The 16,525-nt window shown below is 55.4% G+C and overlaps 2 protein-coding genes across 6 annotated transcripts in view; both read left to right on the top strand.

Annotated features, from left to right (window-relative positions):
• RNF213 (ring finger protein 213) overlaps window positions 1-6,392 on the top strand; it is a 46,269-nt gene extending 39,877 nt beyond the window's left edge. Inside the window, exons 54-66 of the mRNA XM_066200205.1 lie at window positions 112-271; window positions 583-763; window positions 1,498-1,592; window positions 1,873-2,124; window positions 2,334-2,466; window positions 3,080-3,163; window positions 3,476-3,656; window positions 3,751-3,952; window positions 4,038-4,115; window positions 4,400-4,597; window positions 4,855-4,944; window positions 5,042-5,220; window positions 5,771-6,392. Coding sequence (XP_066056302.1) covers window positions 112-271; window positions 583-763; window positions 1,498-1,592; window positions 1,873-2,124; window positions 2,334-2,466; window positions 3,080-3,163; window positions 3,476-3,656; window positions 3,751-3,952; window positions 4,038-4,115; window positions 4,400-4,597; window positions 4,855-4,944; window positions 5,042-5,220; window positions 5,771-5,924 — 1,987 coding nt within the window. The 3' untranslated portion in view covers window positions 5,925-6,392. The remainder of the gene's footprint in view (window positions 1-111; window positions 272-582; window positions 764-1,497; window positions 1,593-1,872; window positions 2,125-2,333; window positions 2,467-3,079; window positions 3,164-3,475; window positions 3,657-3,750; window positions 3,953-4,037; window positions 4,116-4,399; window positions 4,598-4,854; window positions 4,945-5,041; window positions 5,221-5,770) is intronic.
• Window positions 6,393-6,477: 85 nt separating this feature from the next.
• ENDOV (endonuclease V) lies at window positions 6,478-16,353 on the top strand. Of its 5 annotated transcripts, none has more exons than XM_066200704.1 (10): window positions 6,480-6,582; window positions 6,949-7,120; window positions 8,059-8,193; window positions 8,562-8,601; window positions 8,703-8,815; window positions 8,924-8,992; window positions 9,558-9,686; window positions 13,230-13,315; window positions 13,571-13,663; window positions 13,805-16,353. In XM_066200704.1, the coding sequence occupies exons 1-10, from the start codon at window positions 6,545-6,547 to the stop codon at window positions 13,830-13,832; spliced, it is 903 nt and encodes a 300-aa protein (XP_066056801.1). In that variant the 5' UTR covers window positions 6,480-6,544; the 3' UTR covers window positions 13,833-16,353. The 5 variants fall into 5 exon arrangements, with proteins under 5 accessions (XP_066056804.1, XP_066056801.1, XP_066056800.1 ...); XM_066200703.1 differs by having other exon boundaries at window positions 13,802-16,353; XM_066200706.1 differs by lacking the exon at window positions 13,571-13,663 and having other exon boundaries at window positions 6,486-6,582.
• Window positions 16,354-16,525: the final 172 nt, after the last annotated feature.

Below are 16,525 nucleotides of genomic sequence, written 5' to 3'. Positions count from 1 at the left end.
TTTATGGCATTCAAAGACATTATGGGTCAAAAAGGCATTGCTGGGTGTCAGAGATGTCTTGTGTGGTTTTTGTCGAGGCAAAAACAACCTCATATATGCACTTTGTTACAGGAATCATGAAGACAGAACTCAAACTGGCCACGTTCTTGGAGGCGTTCAGCACAGAAGGACACTGGGACTGTCTGACCGGGGCGTGTCCCCCGTGGTCTTTGTGCTGCTCCGTTTGCTCACTCACCTGTCAATGCTGCTGGGAGCCTCCAGAGACCCTCAGGTACCTTCCAAAAAGGCTTCCAAGTGGTCACACAAAATGTAGGGAAACCTTTGTATGCTGCTGGTCATTTTCATCATTTTGCCAAGTGACCAGGGCAGTCTGTCAGGATGCGAGACCCAAATTCCCTCCCTCCTTGCCCAGGAGGGATTTTGGTTAATTCCTGCACTTCCATGCAGGCACATCCACCCAGCCCTGCCTTGGTGGGCCCAGGTGGCAGGAATCCCACAGGGATGGCAGGACTGAGCTCTGTGTGCCTTGTGCTTCCGTGGATGTTTTTGGCTGTGCTCAACTCTTGCCTTTGTTGTCTTTAGTCCCTGGGAAGGATGATCAAGCCAACAGTGGATGACGTGGTGAGCTTCCTGCAGCAGCACATTCAGGAGGACTTGGCACAGCTGACCAGGATTTTGGGGAAGAGTGTGGATGACACTATGAACATTGTTCACCTGGTGCTCAGCAGCCTCCTGCAGGCCCCCCAGCAGGAGCCAGGCCAGTGTAAGAAAAGCCAGCTGCCCTATCACACCTGGGGCTGCTTGAAGGGCTGGGGCCATGCAGCCCCTTTGCTGATAAACCCCCTCCAACAGCAGCTGAGCTGTAGAGAAAAATAGAGAGTTTGAAGCTTGCTTCTTTACTGTAGGGAGGGAAGAATTTTTGGCTGTTTGCTTCTTTCAGCAAGTACATGGGGTTTGCAAGGTTTGGTACAGTCGATAGCTCTGAAAATGAATTATTGACAAAATAACGTCATGACAGATGAGCAGGGCTCGCAGCTCCCGAGCAGGGCTGCTCTCCCAGCACAGCAGCTCGAGCTGGGTGCAGTCTCTGTTCTGTGCTGCCTCTCAGTGACTCCCAGAAGTTCTCTGGGAGAAGAGGGATGGAACAGTGAGGTTCATGGTGGGATCTGGAGTCAGAGGCATTTATATGCAAATACCCCAGATTTGGAGTGTGGGACAGCACCAGTCAGTATTCCAAGCTTCAGTCTGTCATTGATCATGGTCTGACCTTGGACAATCTGTTCAATGTTTCTGGGGTTACGAAGGAGTTGTATAAATGTCCCCATCATTCACATGAATGACTGGCTGAAGCTCCTGGAAACCTGGATCACTGTGTAATGTTTGGGTGTCACTCTCCACCTGGACCAAGATACTTAGTTAACTTCTAGGACCTGTGAATCTGTGCTTTCTTTTCACTGAAATATTGCAGATGTAAGAGGTGAAATATTCCTGTTGCAGGGCTGGTGCAGTTTGATGCTGTCCTCTCCACCAAGGAGAAGAGAAACAAATGGGAAGATATTGTTGCAAACACAATTATTGTTCCTGAATTGAAGGTGAGAAATCTGCTGTACAGTGTCAGTAGCTGAGCAGTTCAAAATTCACTGGAAATCTGGTGTGCTGTAATATCTGTGCTGCACTTTTTACCTGGCTATTCCTAAAGCAAACCCATCCATGGCACAGCTGCAGGTTAAGGATTAGCCACCTTTATTCTACCTAGGGAAATGGGAGTCTGAGACTGGAATTGTTCTGAGATGAATTTGCAAAACTGGAAAAGCAGAAATGGCTTAGCTCAGTGGAAGGTATTTCACAATTTTTTTTTTTTTTTAAATGCAGGATTTGGATAAAAAGCTCGTGAAGTTAAACAGACAGATACAAGAGGATGAGAGAATCTCTTCCAACCCCATAGTGAAAATAGTGTATGGGGACCCAGCTGCATTCCTGTCCCAGCTGCCTGGGGACAGCCACATCCACCACTCTAAGATGTGGAGCTGCCGCAAGAGGGTTTCAGTGGAGAACCTGGGCCACGTTGTGCAGCTGAAGAATGCCAAGGACAGTGTCCCTCTCCTCTGGAAGTTCCTGCACAAGGTAGGGGTGGCACAGGGATGAGAGCCTGGGATTGCCCAGGATAAACACGTTGGGATTATCCAGTTTCTTCAGTCTCAGTACTTGCTATGATCTTGAGAATGAACATAGAAGATATTGTTGTCTTTTAAACATTTAAGAATTCCATAAATGTATTCCCAACTGGTTTGTCCAAGCACAGCCTTACCCACAGGTTCCCTTTCCTGTTCCAGGAATCTGAGCTGAGGCTGGTGAAATTCCTACCAGAGATTCTGGCTCTGCAGAGAGACTTGGTGAGGCAATTCCAGAACACAGCAGAGGTCAAACACTGCTCCATCAGGGAATTCCTCAGGGAACCCCACTCAGGTAAGGAGACTCTGCCAAAATTGTAATTAATGAAACAGAAAGTACTGAATTGTCCAGTTGAAAGCAAAGGGGAAAACTCACCTTTTCCTTTTAACTCTCACCCAAATGAACTGGAGACCTGGATAGGGTTGGAAAGGTTACCAGATGACTTTAAATGGACTCAAGTACAGGAGATTTTTTATGAAGGGTGGGCGCTCTATGCAGTGCAGCAGTAGTTCTGGTGGCATTTTAAGCTCAGCCCTAGAGCAGGGCTTGCCTAAAGAGTGGAATAAACATCCTTCCCTTCCTTTCATGAAGTTTATGGCAACTCCTTCAATCGTATTTCAGTACAATTACTCATGTTTTTAAGTACCTATGGAAAAGTACATAAAGGTCATGCAGAATCAGACCAAGGACCAATCCATCCTTGTGGCCTGGGCCAGGAGCAGACAGTAATGGAAAAATAACAAACCAAGCAAATTACTCCATTTGATACCTTTAGAAAGGTGTTTGGTGTCTGTTTAGTCTCTTGAGCAGTTGCCTGGAGTTCAGGGATATGCTTCGAAGATCCCTGTATTGGAGAGTTTCACCAGGAAAAGCTGTTTCATGGATTTATCATTCTGTTGTTTCTCAGATGTGATGAGGGACCTGTTAGAGAGGAGAGTGAATGTGTTTCTATCTGTCTGGAACAAGCTGAGAAGCTCCCTGGACACCAATGGTGAGCAGCTTCTGTCCCAGCCCTGCTCTTCCACTGCACCTTGTTATGAGTTCAGGTTCCTCCCATTACTCATGCTGAGGCATATCCTCAAAAATGAGCTCGGCCATTGAATTTTAAGAATCTAGGTACAAGGGGAAGAATTTGTTACCCTGTTGTAGTATTCTCAACTGAACTTGTTCCCTTTCTCACCTGAACTTGTTCCCTTCTGTGCGTGTCCCTAATGCCGAGAGCTCCAGGCTTGGTACCTCCTCCTGCCCTGGCTCAGACTGGGCTGGGCTTTGGGCTCCTCAAACACTCCTGTCTGTATTTCAGGGGAAATCAAGCTGCCTAAAGGCTACTGTGATGCCGAGCTGAGCCTGGACAGCAGGCTGGAGGTGCTGCTGCCGCGGAGGCAGGGGCTGGGGCTGTGCTCCACGGCCCTGGCCAGTTACCTCATCGGGCTGCACAACGACTTCGTGCACTCCGTCAACAGGCACATCAAGGAGGATGACAGGTGTGCTGCTCTTCCACTCCTGGGGCTCTGCTGCATTTCCTGCTCCCTCTCCATCAGCTTTCCCTGCTTCACAGAGGCCCTTTGCTCCCTGCAGGTACCTGATCAGCCCCTCGGAAGTGGCCGACCTGCACGTGATCAGTTACGAGGTGGAGAGGGACCTGATCCCTCTGATCCTGTCCAACTGCCAGTACAGCATGGAGAAGGGAGGGGAGACCTTGCAGGACTTTGATCTGGAGAGGATCCAGCAGCAAGTGATCAACAAGTTCCTGCAGGGGAAGCCACTCATCATGCTGACGGTAGGACAGGGCAGGGGCTGTCCCAGGAGGGCACTGGGAGCAGTGTTCCAGAGCTTTTCCCATCCATGGCTTTCTGTCCTGACAGGGAATCCCCACCCTGGTGTACAGACATGATCGCAACTACGAGCAGCTGTTCAGTGATGTCAGGAATAAGCTGGAGCAGGTGGGTTTCTGCACTGCAGGAAGCAGGGCAAGCATGAAATCCCTGCTTTTCCAAGGGTTTTCTGTCCCTTGCCTTGCCCATCCAAAGGCTTGCCTGCTGATTTCTCAGTGTGCCTTGGCTACATGCAATCTGTGCTGTCAATCAGGATTTCCAAAGAAAAGGAAGATGGTTCAGCATTTCAGTTTCCAAAATCTGGAGCTCTCTTGTCTTACATGACTTGAGCAATTTGAACAGAAAAAGAAATGGCTCTAAAATAATATTAACTGTAACTTCATGGTTTTCAGTGTGCTCTGCCCAGTTCTGTGATGAACATGATCAGTGGGGAGCTGCAGTCCTACAGTGATGTGTGTGATGCTTTGTCCCTCACTGACATCACCCTGGGCTTCCTGGCCATGGCTGGTGAGAATGCTGAGATGCTGCTGACTGAATACATTGAGCAAGTTCTGCAGATGGGGGATCAGACAAACCCCCAGGTGCTGCAGGTGAGTCCTGAGGGCAAAGCTCAGATTCTCACAGGATAAAATCTGCCCTGGTTCAAGCTAAATCCAGCCTGTGTGACAGAGCCCTTTCACTTTCCCACTGCCTGTTATGATATCAAAAACTGGATTATTGAGGGCAGATGGGCTCCACCCAGGCTGAGGGGCTGGATGAGCTCCGTGCTGAGCTCTCTCTGGGCAGGGAAGGCTGGGGACAGGCTCCAAGGACATCCCTCACATCCACAGATGTCCTTCTCTTGCAGGCCCTCAGACGGTGCCAGCTCAGGCACAGCATGGCCCTGTGGCAGTTCCTGTGTGCCCACAAATCCGAGCAGCTGCTGCGCCTCGGCAGGGTATGGAACCCCCAGCACCTCTGCCTGACCTCCTCTGCTCTGCCTGCAGCTGCTCAAATGTGTGTTTGGCTTTTTTCTCCCCTTGCTGCATTTGTAGGATCCTTTTGCAGATGTCAGTCCAGACTACAAAGAAGAGCTAACCCCAGAGCTTGCCAAGCTCCTGCACACCTTCCTGGTCCACTCCAGGCTGGACACTTTCCTGCAGGAGCTCCATGAAATGATCATCCTGAAGCTGAGACGTGTCCAAGCTGCGGAGGAATTCAGACCCAGCTGGAGGTAGGAGTTACACACCCAAACCCACCACAGCTGTTGTTAACTGAAGCTTCTCTGCCTCTGAGCATGCACACAATGGGAGCAGTTCCCTTGGCGCACGCGTGTCCTGGGGGTCACGGCCCCACCAGCAGCAGTAGGAATGTCCACACTCATTTCTGGCAGGTGTCACTCCCATCTCACTCAGGCTCTCTTGGGGACACGGCTGGAACACTCCAGGACCTCCTGTCCAGGGCACAAACACAAGCACTACTGCGGGCACTTGGATAAAATAATGGATAACAGAATCACAAACTCATAAAGGCTGGGAAAGATCTCCATGATCATCAAGCCCAGCCTTCAGAGATAGGCACACTCAGCTCTGCACAGGCACGGCGTGGCCCCAGAGCTCAGCTCTGCCCTGCAGCCTCCCCTCACCGGGCTCTGTGCCTCCAGCTGGCTGTTTAACCCTTCTCACTACACCTACACCTGTTAAATTGTGGGTATTGAGTATTTTGGGTGGCACCTGTACTTTGCTATACCCCAGCTGCTAATGCTATTCTGCTCTACCTTCCAGCCTGAAGGAATCACTCTTGCCTTACCTTTATGCCAAAGACTCTGAACTAGCTCTGGAGCTGGAAGGCACATTCCCAGATGACATTCTTCTGTCTCATGCCACTGGTACCTGGAAAGCAGCCGCTCTCTTCAAGCGGGAGCACAGGGACAGTTAGGACAGGACCCTGCCACAACACCCGTGTCGGGGCTTCCTGAACTTTGGGCATTTCTTTGGGGTTTGTTGCTTGTTCTTTGGGTTTGGGGTTGTTGTTTTTACACCTGATGTGAAGAGGAGAGGTGGCTGCGGAGGAGGAGGGTGACATAGACCCAGCAGCTCCGTGCGAACCCTGGATCGTCACAGCCCCAGAGCCACCGGAGGAACATGAAGGACTTTTTTTTTTTTTTTTTTTTTACAAACCATGGTGCCCTGGTGCTGGGACAGCGGTTCTGTTTTTCAGTCTGCCTTTCTGCTGCCACGGGGTTGTCAGCACCGGGCTGCAGCCCCGGCTCCTGCCCAGCCCCGGGACCGGGAGAAGGCAGCCCTGAGGGCCGGGGCTCCTTCGCTGCCTTGAGCCCGCTCCCCCCGCGCCTTGTCCCGGGCCGGTTCCCTCCCCCCCCCCCCCCCCCCCAAATAAACTCGTTCAGCTCCCGCGCCCGCTCCCGGCTCCTTCTGCGTCTGGTACCGGGACGGGTGTCGGGAGGGATCGGTACCGGGATCGCCGGCCCGGAACGGCCGCGCCCGGCCGCGCGTTCCGGGGGACGGCGGCGCTGCGGGACGGGCGGGCCCGGCGCCGCCATGGCCGCGTCCCCTGCCCGGCGCCGGCGTTGGGAACGGTACCGGGGCCTCGGCTGGGGACAGGCCGTGGGGACCGTGCGGGAACAGGCTCTGGGGGCTCGGGCGGGGATGGGCTGTGGGGGCTCGGGCTGGGATAGGCTGTGGGGGACCGTGCGGGCCCCGCTCGGCTCTACCGCTGGGAGCGGTACCGGGGGCTCGGGCTGGGACCGGCCGCGCTCGGGGCTCCCCGGCACCGCGTCCCCACGTGCTACGGGCACCGTCGGGAAGAGCCCCCGGTGTTCCGGCCCCGGTTGGGTCTGGGAGCTCCCCGGGCAGCGAACGGGGCGCGGTTGGTGTCGGGCGGGCCGGGGGCTCGGGGAAGCGGCTCCCGGGGCAGGTCCGCTCTGAGCGCGGCGGCCTCGCAGGGAGCAGGCCCGGCTGAAGGCCAGCGTGGTGGAGGAGGACACCGAGGAGTGGCAGAAGGATCCCCATTTCACCGGGCTGGAGAGAGTGGGAGGTGTGGATTTATCCTACATCAAGGGGGACGAGAGCCGTGCCTGCGCCTCGCTGGTCGTGCTCAGCTACCCGGCTCTGGAGGTACCGCGGGGAGCGCCCGTCCCGGGCTGTGCCGCAACCACGGGGCTGTGAGGCAGCGTTAGGTGGGATATTGGGATGAAATTCTTCCCTGTGAGATGGGGAGGCCCTGGCACAGGGTGCCCAGAGAAGCTGTGGCTGCCCCTGGATCCCTGGCAGTGTCCCAGGCCAGGCTGGATGGGGCTTGGAGCAGGCTGGGGCAGTGGAAGGTGTCCCTGCCCACGGCAGTGAAATGGGATGAGCTTTAAGGTCACTCCCGACCAAACCATTCCATGATTCTGTGTGCGTTCAGCGAATCTTGCAATTGTGTGTTCTCAAGAAAGACAAACAGGAAAACATACGTGTAAGGATATAAAGACAAGTTTAGGAAGGTGTGATGCAAACAGCTCCCAACTGCAGGAGTTTTGTGGGATGGCTGGGAACTCAGGCAGGGTCCAGAGGAGCTGCAGTGCCTGTTTGGGGAGCTGGTGCCCATGGGCAGAGGGAGGCGGTGGCAGTGCTCCAGTGCAGAGTCCTGTGTGTGAGCTCTTGCTGGGAATCAGCTGATAATGTGGGCTGTGACACGGGAAAGCTTTTCCAAACCTGCCATGGCTCTCACATCTCACAGTCATTTTACTTCAACTAATTAAGATGTTTGGTCTCTTTCCCAGCTTTCAAAATGATAAAAAAAAAAATTATCTTTAGCTGTAAAAGCTCTAACAAGCAGAGGAATGAAGTTTGATGCTGTCTGCTGGGATTTTAATGAACCGAATCTCAAGTCCTGCTGTGATCTGCAGGGCAAGGCAGGAATCATTGTTTTGTGCTGCCTTACTCTGTTTCCTTTGGCCTGTCCCCGGGTTTAAAAGGCACGAGCAGAGGGCAGGAACCAGAGGAGGAGCCTCAGGAGCATCCAGGGGCTCAGTGGCAGCATCCCGGGGTGTGTGTGTGTGTGTCTGCCCCAGGTGCTGTACCAGGATTGCCGCATGGTGGCCGTCAGTGCCCCGTACGTGGCCGGGTTCTTGGCCTTCCGAGAGGTCCCAGTCCTGGTGGAAGCTGTGCAGAGACTTCAGCGGGAGGAGCCCCAGCTCCAGCCTCAGGTGTGCTGTGTTTCCCTTGTTCCGAGTTGGGGTGGCCTGGCTGCAGGATCCTGGGAAAGGTGTTCTCCCTCTGGAGCCTGAGCTTGTGGAGCGGGAGGGGCACGGTCGGAGCTGTGGTGGAGCCTCCGTTCCCTTTCCTGAGGGAGCAGGGATGTGGAGCTGGGAGCAGCCAGGCCTCCCGTGGCTGTGGGAGCCCTGTGGTGTGTGCAGGGCACTGCCAGTCCCACACTGCTGCTGCCTTAGGGTCAGGGACAGACGGGAAGAGCCATGCGGGGAGAACTGAGGAGCCAAGAGATTTCTCCTTCCCCCACAGCATCCCTGGTGCTCTCAGTGCCCAGGAAATAATGTTACTGCTTTGGCTTTTTCAGGTGCTTCTGGTAGATGGGAATGGCCTGCTCCATCCCAGAGGTAGGCTGTTCCTGGAGAGCCCTGTTCTCCTGCTCCCTGTGCTGCTCCTTGGCTTTCCTGTTCCCTGGTGTCCTGCAGCTACAGTGGCTCCTTGTTGGCAGGATTTGGCACAGCCTGTCACCTCGGAGTCCTGACGGACCTGCCGTGCATTGGTGTGGCCAAGAACCTCCTGCAGGTGGATGGCTTGGTCAGGGATGAGCTGCACAGGGAGCAGGTTAGGCCAGGCTGGGATTTGTTTCTGCCTTTTGATATCCCGAGGGAATTTGGTCAGCCACATGGAATTATGTGCTGATGACCTGACCTTGTGTGTGTTTATCCCTAGGTTCGCTCCCTACAGAGGTCAGGAGAGGCATTCCCACTGACAGGCACCTCGGGGAAGGTCCTGGGCATGGTAAGCTGTCACTTGGCCACTTGTCCCTCTCTTGGGGCTGTCTCAGTGATCCCTTGCGGGAGGGCAGGTGTGGACAGGTGACCAGTGACACGGCTGGCCCCTTCCTGACAGCTCGGGTGGTTCTGGGGTGTTGGCAGCTCAAGTGCTGGAACATTCAGGTCCGTGGCTGTGGCACCTGAGGTGCTCCAGCACCCTGAATTGTGAGCTGCAGTCTGGGAGAGGTGCCAGTTCCCTGGCAGCTTCCCGGGATCAGTCAGGGAATGTCTGCTTCAGAGCAGAGCGGGAACAGGCAGCTGTGAGACACTTCCTGTGTGTGCTGTCAGCCCGAACTGGCACAGCTCCCTGCATCCCAGAGCAGCCTCAGGCGTCTGGGGAAGGGCCACGGGGGACAAACAGTCCCTGGAGGAGACTCTGGGATGGAGAAGGTGTTCAGGAGGGCTGGGAGCTGCAAACACAGAGCCACCACCCCATCCGAGGGGTCTGCCTGGCTCCTAATTCCACTGCCCCTCTGGGTGTGTTCAAATGAGCCTCTTCAGTGCCTGATCTCTCCTTTCTGACTGCCCAGGTGCTGCGGAGCTACAACAACAGCTCCAAGCCCCTGTACGTCTCCGTGGGCCACCGGGTGAGCCTGGACACGGCCGTGCGCCTGGTCAGGGGCTGCTGCCGCTTCCGCATCCCGGAGCCCATCCGGCAGGTACGGCCCCGGGACGGGGCGGGGCAGCGGTGTCTGCCGAGCCCCGGGGGGTTCCCGAGCCTCCGTGTGCCCCTCCTCTGCTGGGCACACCCTCCTGCTGGGCTCTTCCCCCAGCCCGTGGCAGTGCTCAGTGAGCCTTCCAGGCCGGTTCTCCTGACGCAGTGCCCGGCAGCATTCCCAGCCCTGCCTGCAGCCCCGGCCTGACTGATTCCCTGCTTCTTCTCTGCAGGCAGCTCCTGCGGTGCTAGTGTCAATCCCCAGGAGCTGGGAATGCAGTTTTCCCGGGTGCCTGGAGCCCAGCACAGCCCGCAGTGCTGCTCCTCTGGGCCTTTCCCCGCTGCCGCACTGCACGGAGCCACCAGCCAGCAGGTGACAGCACTGCATCACTGTCACCGAACTGCAGCTGCCACCGAGGCTCAGCCTTGGCTCATTTTAAATCGCAGCAGAACTTGGGGAAAGGCTCTGGAGAAGCTCAAAGCCTCTGGGACTTCTGGCCTGGCAAGTGTTTCTCTTCTCCCCGGGGTCACTCTGCAGTTGGTGGCTCCACAGTCCAGAGCCAGGAGTGACCCCAGGGCCTGCCCAGGTGTCCCTGTCCCTAACACTGCCCTGGGACAGCCCATTGGCATCACTGCTGTGCCAGCCTGGTGGGGTCAGGGCTGTGTCCCCCTGAGCAGCCCCCAGGCAGTGCTGGGTGACCCTGCTGGGCACTGCTCCAGAGCTGCAGTGTTCCCTGGAACTGAGACTCTACTTATAAACTACCCCAAAATCCTGAGTCCTTGGAGCAAAACAAGCCTTGGGGTGCCCATAGCTGAGCTGCAGTTTCCAATCTCAGCCCCAGTACCTGCCAGACCAGAGCAGGCTGCTGGAGCTCCTTATGTAACCTGCTCCAGCCAGGCACAGATGCCTCTGCAGAGCTCCGAGCCAGCTCTGCAGCTCTGTGTGTTCAAAGGGAAGGGAGAAGCATTCCTTTTGGAAACTAAAAGGTGTCTTGGAGCTTTTTATCGCACTCATTTTGCTTCCAGCCATCTCCAGGATTTGCTCATGTTCGGAGACTCTTCCAGTTCCCTGTGACCTTTTTGTTAGAGTGGTGGAATGAGTTATTATCACTTGTCTTACAGAGAGATGGAAAGTCCAACAGGGGAGTGAGTTTACTCTAGAGAGATGGCAGGAGATGAGGACACTTCATCCTTTCCAAGGAACTTGTGCCTGCTGTGCTTCCTCTGTGTGGTGACTGTCACAGCTCTTGGCACAGGCAGAGCTGAAAGCCTCTCAGCTCTTGAGCACCTGCAGCTGGAGTTAGGAAGTAGGAGGCTGTGGAGAATCCTGCCACGGGTGGCTGACGTAGCCTTTTTGCTGTGGTGTGTCTCCAGAAATTGCCGACCTGATAGGAGAAGTGCTTACAGATTTCCCAGTGTCAGGAAAGACCTGTGGATCATCAGGTCCTGGAAGTTCTGGCAGCCCTGGGAATGAAATGGGCTGTGAGAACTCAGCTGCCCACAGCTCCTGAGGTTTGTGTGAGGGCAGCATGTGCAGTGCAGCTCCTGTGGGAGCTCAGCCTCCTGCTTCAGGGGATGTGGTGCTTCCTGGGACTGCAGCATTATCCAGGCAGGGATCAGGAAGGGTTCCATTTGCATTCAGCCCACAGTGTGGCTGTGCTGCCAAGGAGCTGGCTGTGGTGCAGATGAGAGAAGTGAGAGCTCTTGGAGGAAGCAGAGGGATGAACTTCCCTTGTCACCTGCAATCAGTGTTTACATCCCACTCGCTCTTTGTTCCACGTGCCAGTGGCAGGCCCAGCCAGGAGAGCTGTGCTCACTGCTGAGGTCCTGCTCAAAGTTTGTCCTTGGTGCTCCCAGGCAGGAGTTGAGGTAGGCAGGAGCTGCCACCCCAGGATCCTCAGCACAGCATTCACCCTGAGTGGCCCTGGAACAGTCCCAAGCCCTGCCGAGAGAGCTGCCCTTGCCTCCTGCCAGAGGTCAGCCCCCTCCCTGGTGCTTGCCCACACTCCTGCCCATTCCTGGGTTCCCTGTGCACAGCAGGGAAGCAGAAGCTGGTGCCACTCTCCAGCTGCCAGGGATTGCCTCGGGAGCCTGCTCTGCTCTCGCTGGGTCCTGTTCCTGCTTGGCTGCTCACCAACCTCCTGCTCACTTGGTGCTCCCTGCAGCTGCCCCTGGCCCTGTGCCCAGCAGGTTTGGGCTGGCTCAGGAAGGGGCTGCTGGCACAGCCTGAGGACAGCCAGCCCACCAGGGGAGGCCAGGCCTGCAGGTCACCCTCTGTGAAACACGGAACACTTGCCCTCAGAAGGATGAGACAAGCATCAGCCTCTCCTCTGGGACTGGACATCAGTCTCTGGTGTCCTGAGAGTCCAGCTCCTGCTGGGTGCACCCCCTCCCAGCCTGCTGTGCACAGGGACCACCCTGGCTCCTCAAATAACAGGCCAAGCAGCAATTCCACAGCCAGCACTCATCCCCTCTGAAAATAGCCCAAATCTGTGAGGATTATTGCAGGACGGTGATCCATCTTATTGATTAGTCCGTGGTTAATCACTGCCTTAAGCTGACTCCAGTGCTGTGTTAGGAGTGAGCCCTGCCTGGGAACTGCCACCTCATCAAGCATTAGCTGATGTTCTCAGCAGAACGTGGTTGGGGTTTTTCTTCCCTAGAAAAATAGTTGGTAGCTGTGCCTCCTGCTCCTTGGTCTCCCCGTGGGGACTATTGAGCAGCCTCCTTCCCTGGTTATAAAATCCATCACGTAATCGCTTATCCTGAAGAGTGATCAAAGTTATTTGTCAGTTCGGTTATGAAACTGTCCAATTATAGAGAGAAGGGAAAAAAATCTCCCAAACAAACCACCCCTTATGTAACTCTCTCCTCCTCAGCTGGCAGGAGGCTCTGCAGTTGTGGAGCAGGTTCCAGCAGCAGGCACAGCCTCCACCAAGGGCTCGGGGTGAGGGGCCTGGGGGCTGCAGGAGAGGCTCCTCGGGAGCAGCACAGGGTGGAGAGCAGCAAATGCTTCAAGGACAGTCCCCAGGGATGTGTTAACCCAATTTCTGAGTCACCAGACACTGTGAAGCTTTTCCAGCTGGGAAGGTCACATCCTTCTTTGTAAGTGGGGAGAGACGCTCTGCCTTTGAGGTGGGCACAGCAGCTGCTCGGAAATGGCACAGCAGTCAGTGCGTTTGGGAAAGAAGTTTCTCAAAGAGAAAAAAACTTTGAAGGACTGGAAAAATCAACTGCCAGTCCTCAAAGTTGTCCAAGAGCCCGGATGTGTTTGTGGTGGCATCAAGGGTCTGCTGCTGGTGTCATGCAGCACTGGAGGGCTGAGCAAACACCTCAGGGTGGGGGCAAGAACACCCAAGGAATGCCCAGCAACACTTCCTAACAGTTCCTGGGGTGTGGTTGGTGCTCTCCTTGCCCCAGGCTGTGCCTTGCTGAGCCATCCAGTGTTCCTGGCGGGATGAGCTGACAGCAGGGTGGATGGGGCACACTGGGATGACAGAGGAGGCCCCAGCCAGGCTGCTCAGCTCATTTTCCTCCTTGGTTCCAGGCTGACATTAGGTCCAGAGAGTACCTTCGGAAGCAGCCCTGTGCTCCAGTGGAGGTGCTGGAGGCTGTCCCTGCCAGCCCAGACAGGTGGGTGTGTGGGCAAAGGGGGATCTGCTGGTGGCATGAGCTGCAGTAATGGCATTAAAGGTACAGGCAGGGTGACAAGGTGAGCTCAGTGGGGAGGTCAGGACATGTGCTGCCTGCGGAAGGTGATTTCTGCTCCCTGTGGCCATGCTGCCTCACACGTTGCTTCTGACAGCTCCGTGTCCTGAGCTGGGGAAGGGCAGAGGGGATTTGGTCTTTTTTCAGCACTGGTCATAAGCAAAGTCCTAACGCCCACAGGTGTGACCTGAGGGTGAACAGAAATACCTGCAGGGAGCTGGTTTTGGCCCCCAGATCTTGGGGAGGGTCAAGAGTCCCCCACTCTTACATAAGGTGGGTGTCAGTTCAAGGTAAATCTGTGGCAGGTCCCCTGAGGTGCAGGAGTTCAAGTTCACCATGTGCCAGTTGTTTGTGCCTGTTGCCTTCTACTTTCTTTTAAACTACTCCCTACTTTCTCATTTCTGTTCCCAGCAGCAAAGAGGAGGCTGAATTGGAAGATTAGTCTGGTGCCAGAAGAAAGTGCAGAGCTCCACTTTGCTGGGTCCTGTCCTGCACCAAGGCTGAGTCCTGCTGGATGCAGGAGCCCAGTGCCACCGCAAGGGACAGCTGTGCCAGGCTGTGTCCCACAGGGCAGCACCAGCCATTGCTCAGGGAGAATCCTTGCACTGAATTTCTCAGGGTTCATTTTCAAGTATTGTTAAAATCTTTGTGTAAGCAAAGGCTCACGTGTAAGTTTGCAACACCTCTCTGGAGTCCTCGGGCAGCTGCAGAAGGTGATTTACAGAGATGTTGAGGCATTTCCACTGCACAGCCAGCCTGTGCCTCCCACCCCATCTCTGTGGCAGAGAGCTCTCCCTTCTTGCTGTTTTTGGAGCAGCTTCCCCGTGTCCCTGCAGCCTGGGCTCTGCCCTTCCCTCTGTGTGTCCCTGGGGAGCTGCAGCCCTGTTGCAGGTTGCACTCCAGGTGCCCAAATGCCGGGCTGGAGTTCTGGCCCAGCCCCAGCTCAGCCTGAGGAGCTTCTGTGCCCAGATCATCCTCCACCCTCGTCCAGCCTGCAAAACCAAAGCTTTCCCAAGGTATGGGATCCTGGCTGAGGTTGGCAGGTGGTTCCTGACTGTTCCTGAAGAGCAGCAAGAGCAGAAGGTGCTCTGGGAGATCTTGGTGTGGCTGTGTAAGATTCCAGCCTGAAGAGGAAGAAGGATGTTTTCCCCACCACCTGGGGAGGGGTGCTCAGGTCAGCCTCCTCTGGGCTGTTTTAACCTAAGTTTTGCATAAATTTGTTGTACAACTTTTGTTCTTTTCTCTGTCTTGGAGCTGCTCTGGGTGGGGAGGACAAAACCCAGCCTGTTGTGCCTCTGCTGTGCTGGGGTCTGAGCTGTCTCTCCTGAAAGTGGGTGGGAGAAGGGAGGAGGTGACAAACCCTGCTCCCCTGGGGCCCTTTGGGCAGGTCAGTGCTGGGCAGGGGGACAGGCACTGACAGGGCACTTCCCTAAAAAGCCTTTGCTGATAGGTTTAAAAAGCCAAAGCTGCAGCAGCTGCCGGCCCCGCGCAGGAGCCGCCTCTCCCGGGAATCCTCGGAGATGTTTCACACCAGGGTTCGTCTGTGGGTGGACAGAGACTGGCAGGGGAAATCGCAGTGGAAGCTGCTCCTTTGATCCTGGGGCTGTGGGGGCCGGGGCTGCTGCCAGGCCAGGGGCAGAGGGAGCATTGGGAGCCTGGTGCTGGCTGTGGCAGGGGACAGGGCGGGGGGACAGCCGAGGGACAGCCTTGTCCCCTCCCTGCATGGACACACAACCTCCTCTGCCACGGCCATGTCCCATCCCGAGGGAGCAGGGTGGGGACAGAGCCACAGCCAGCAGGGATCAGTTCACTCCTCATTCCAGCCACACACAAACCAGCGACTTCCCTGGCCATGGGGACAGTTCACAAATTCAGGCACAAGTGACAGTGGGCAGGGGACAGCTCCTTCCTAGACCTCATGGGCAGGACACCAGGGACATTCATCTGGGTTTTCTGATTGCTTTGGACTGTGCTGGGAGGCCACAGGGTCATCCCGGGCTGGTCCCAAATTCTGGGTGACTCCACTGCAGATTGATGCCAGGTGTGCTGAGTGAAGCCCCTGGTTTGGCTCAGCTGTGCTGGAGGAGGCTCTGTGGGGAGCAGCTCCTCCAGGATGGCCCTGGCAGAACAGGGGAACCTTCAGCATGTGGGACTGTGGCTTCTCCTGCCCTGGGTGAGTGGGTTTAATCCCTGATCTATTGTTTTTCTTTTTTTGTGCTACTAGTTGGTGTCAGACAATGAGAGATTTGGGGTGGCCTGGTCTGGGGAGGCTCTGCAGCCAAAGCTGTGATTTGGGTGGAAGCTCGTGGAGTTGAGCCCAGCTCTGACAGGAATGTGAGGCTGTGGCTGTTCAGGCTCTGTCACTGGGTGTTCCTGCTGGGATCTGGGTGTTTTGATCCATGGAGGGTCTGTGTGCTCAGTGGGGGAGGCAGGGCTGGGGACATTGCTGTCCTCAGCTGGCCTGAGCCCCCCTCCCCCCAGCTCCCTCTGCCTTGGGGTGAGAGAAAATCAGGTAAAAAAAAAAACAGCATAAAAATGGCTCTGAATCACTGCCCTGGTGTCCCTCTGCGTGAGGCTCTGAACTCCTCTCCTTCCAAGCCCAGGTAAACTCAGATGACTCTGGATGAAGTCACCTGGGGAGGGTTCAGGAGGAGGATGGTGCTGCAGTGTGAGGCAGCCCCCTGTGCAGCCCTGCTGCAGCCAGGGGCTCTGTGCTCCTGCCTTGGGGCTTTGCCTGAGCCGTGGGATGCTCTCCCAGCTGCCCAAACGCGGGTGCTTAAAACGAAGGGACTAATCTCTGTGTTTGGTGTCTGCTTGTGCCTCTTTGGACACAATAAGGGATTAACTTGGTCTTTATCTAATTGGTTTATAACCCTGGGAAGGGAAAATCGCTTTGTAATGCTTGAAACCTCTTAACAGAAACTCAGAGACTGCAGCTTGAGAGTCCTTCGAAATAAACTCATACGTGGCTTGTCTTTTTTAACTCTTTGTTTGCTGGAAAAATGGCTTTTCTGGGTGTAGAGTTGTTGGGAATCAGAGGAAAATACTTCTTGCTGACTGGTTGTAAATCATCCTGTTATCTCCACGGGGATTTTCTCTTCACCATTTCCATCTGGGACTGGTTGGGAGTGTCTG

Source organism: Chamaea fasciata, unplaced genomic scaffold (assembly GCF_029207755.1).
Source record: "Chamaea fasciata isolate MVZ Bird 193981 ecotype frontalis unplaced genomic scaffold, bChaFas1.0.hap1 SCAF_19, whole genome shotgun sequence".
Lineage (NCBI taxonomy): Eukaryota > Metazoa > Chordata > Aves > Passeriformes > Sylviidae > Chamaea > Chamaea fasciata.
This window is presented reverse-complemented; position numbering and strand designations above follow the sequence as displayed.

Excerpts from the sequence above, each read along its gene's own strand:
- ENDOV (XM_066200703.1), top strand. The coding sequence starts at position 6,545 with ATGGCCGCGTCCCCTGCCCGGCGCCGGCGTTGGGAACG. Across the intron at positions 8,993-9,557 it reads CGGGGAAGGTCCTGGGCATG|GTGCTGCGGAGCTACAACAA; the intron begins GTAAGCTGTCAC and ends CTGACTGCCCAG. Across the intron at positions 13,664-13,801 it reads GTCCCCCACTCTTACATAAG|CAGCAAAGAGGAGGCTGAAT; the intron begins GTGGGTGTCAGT and ends TTCTGTTCCCAG.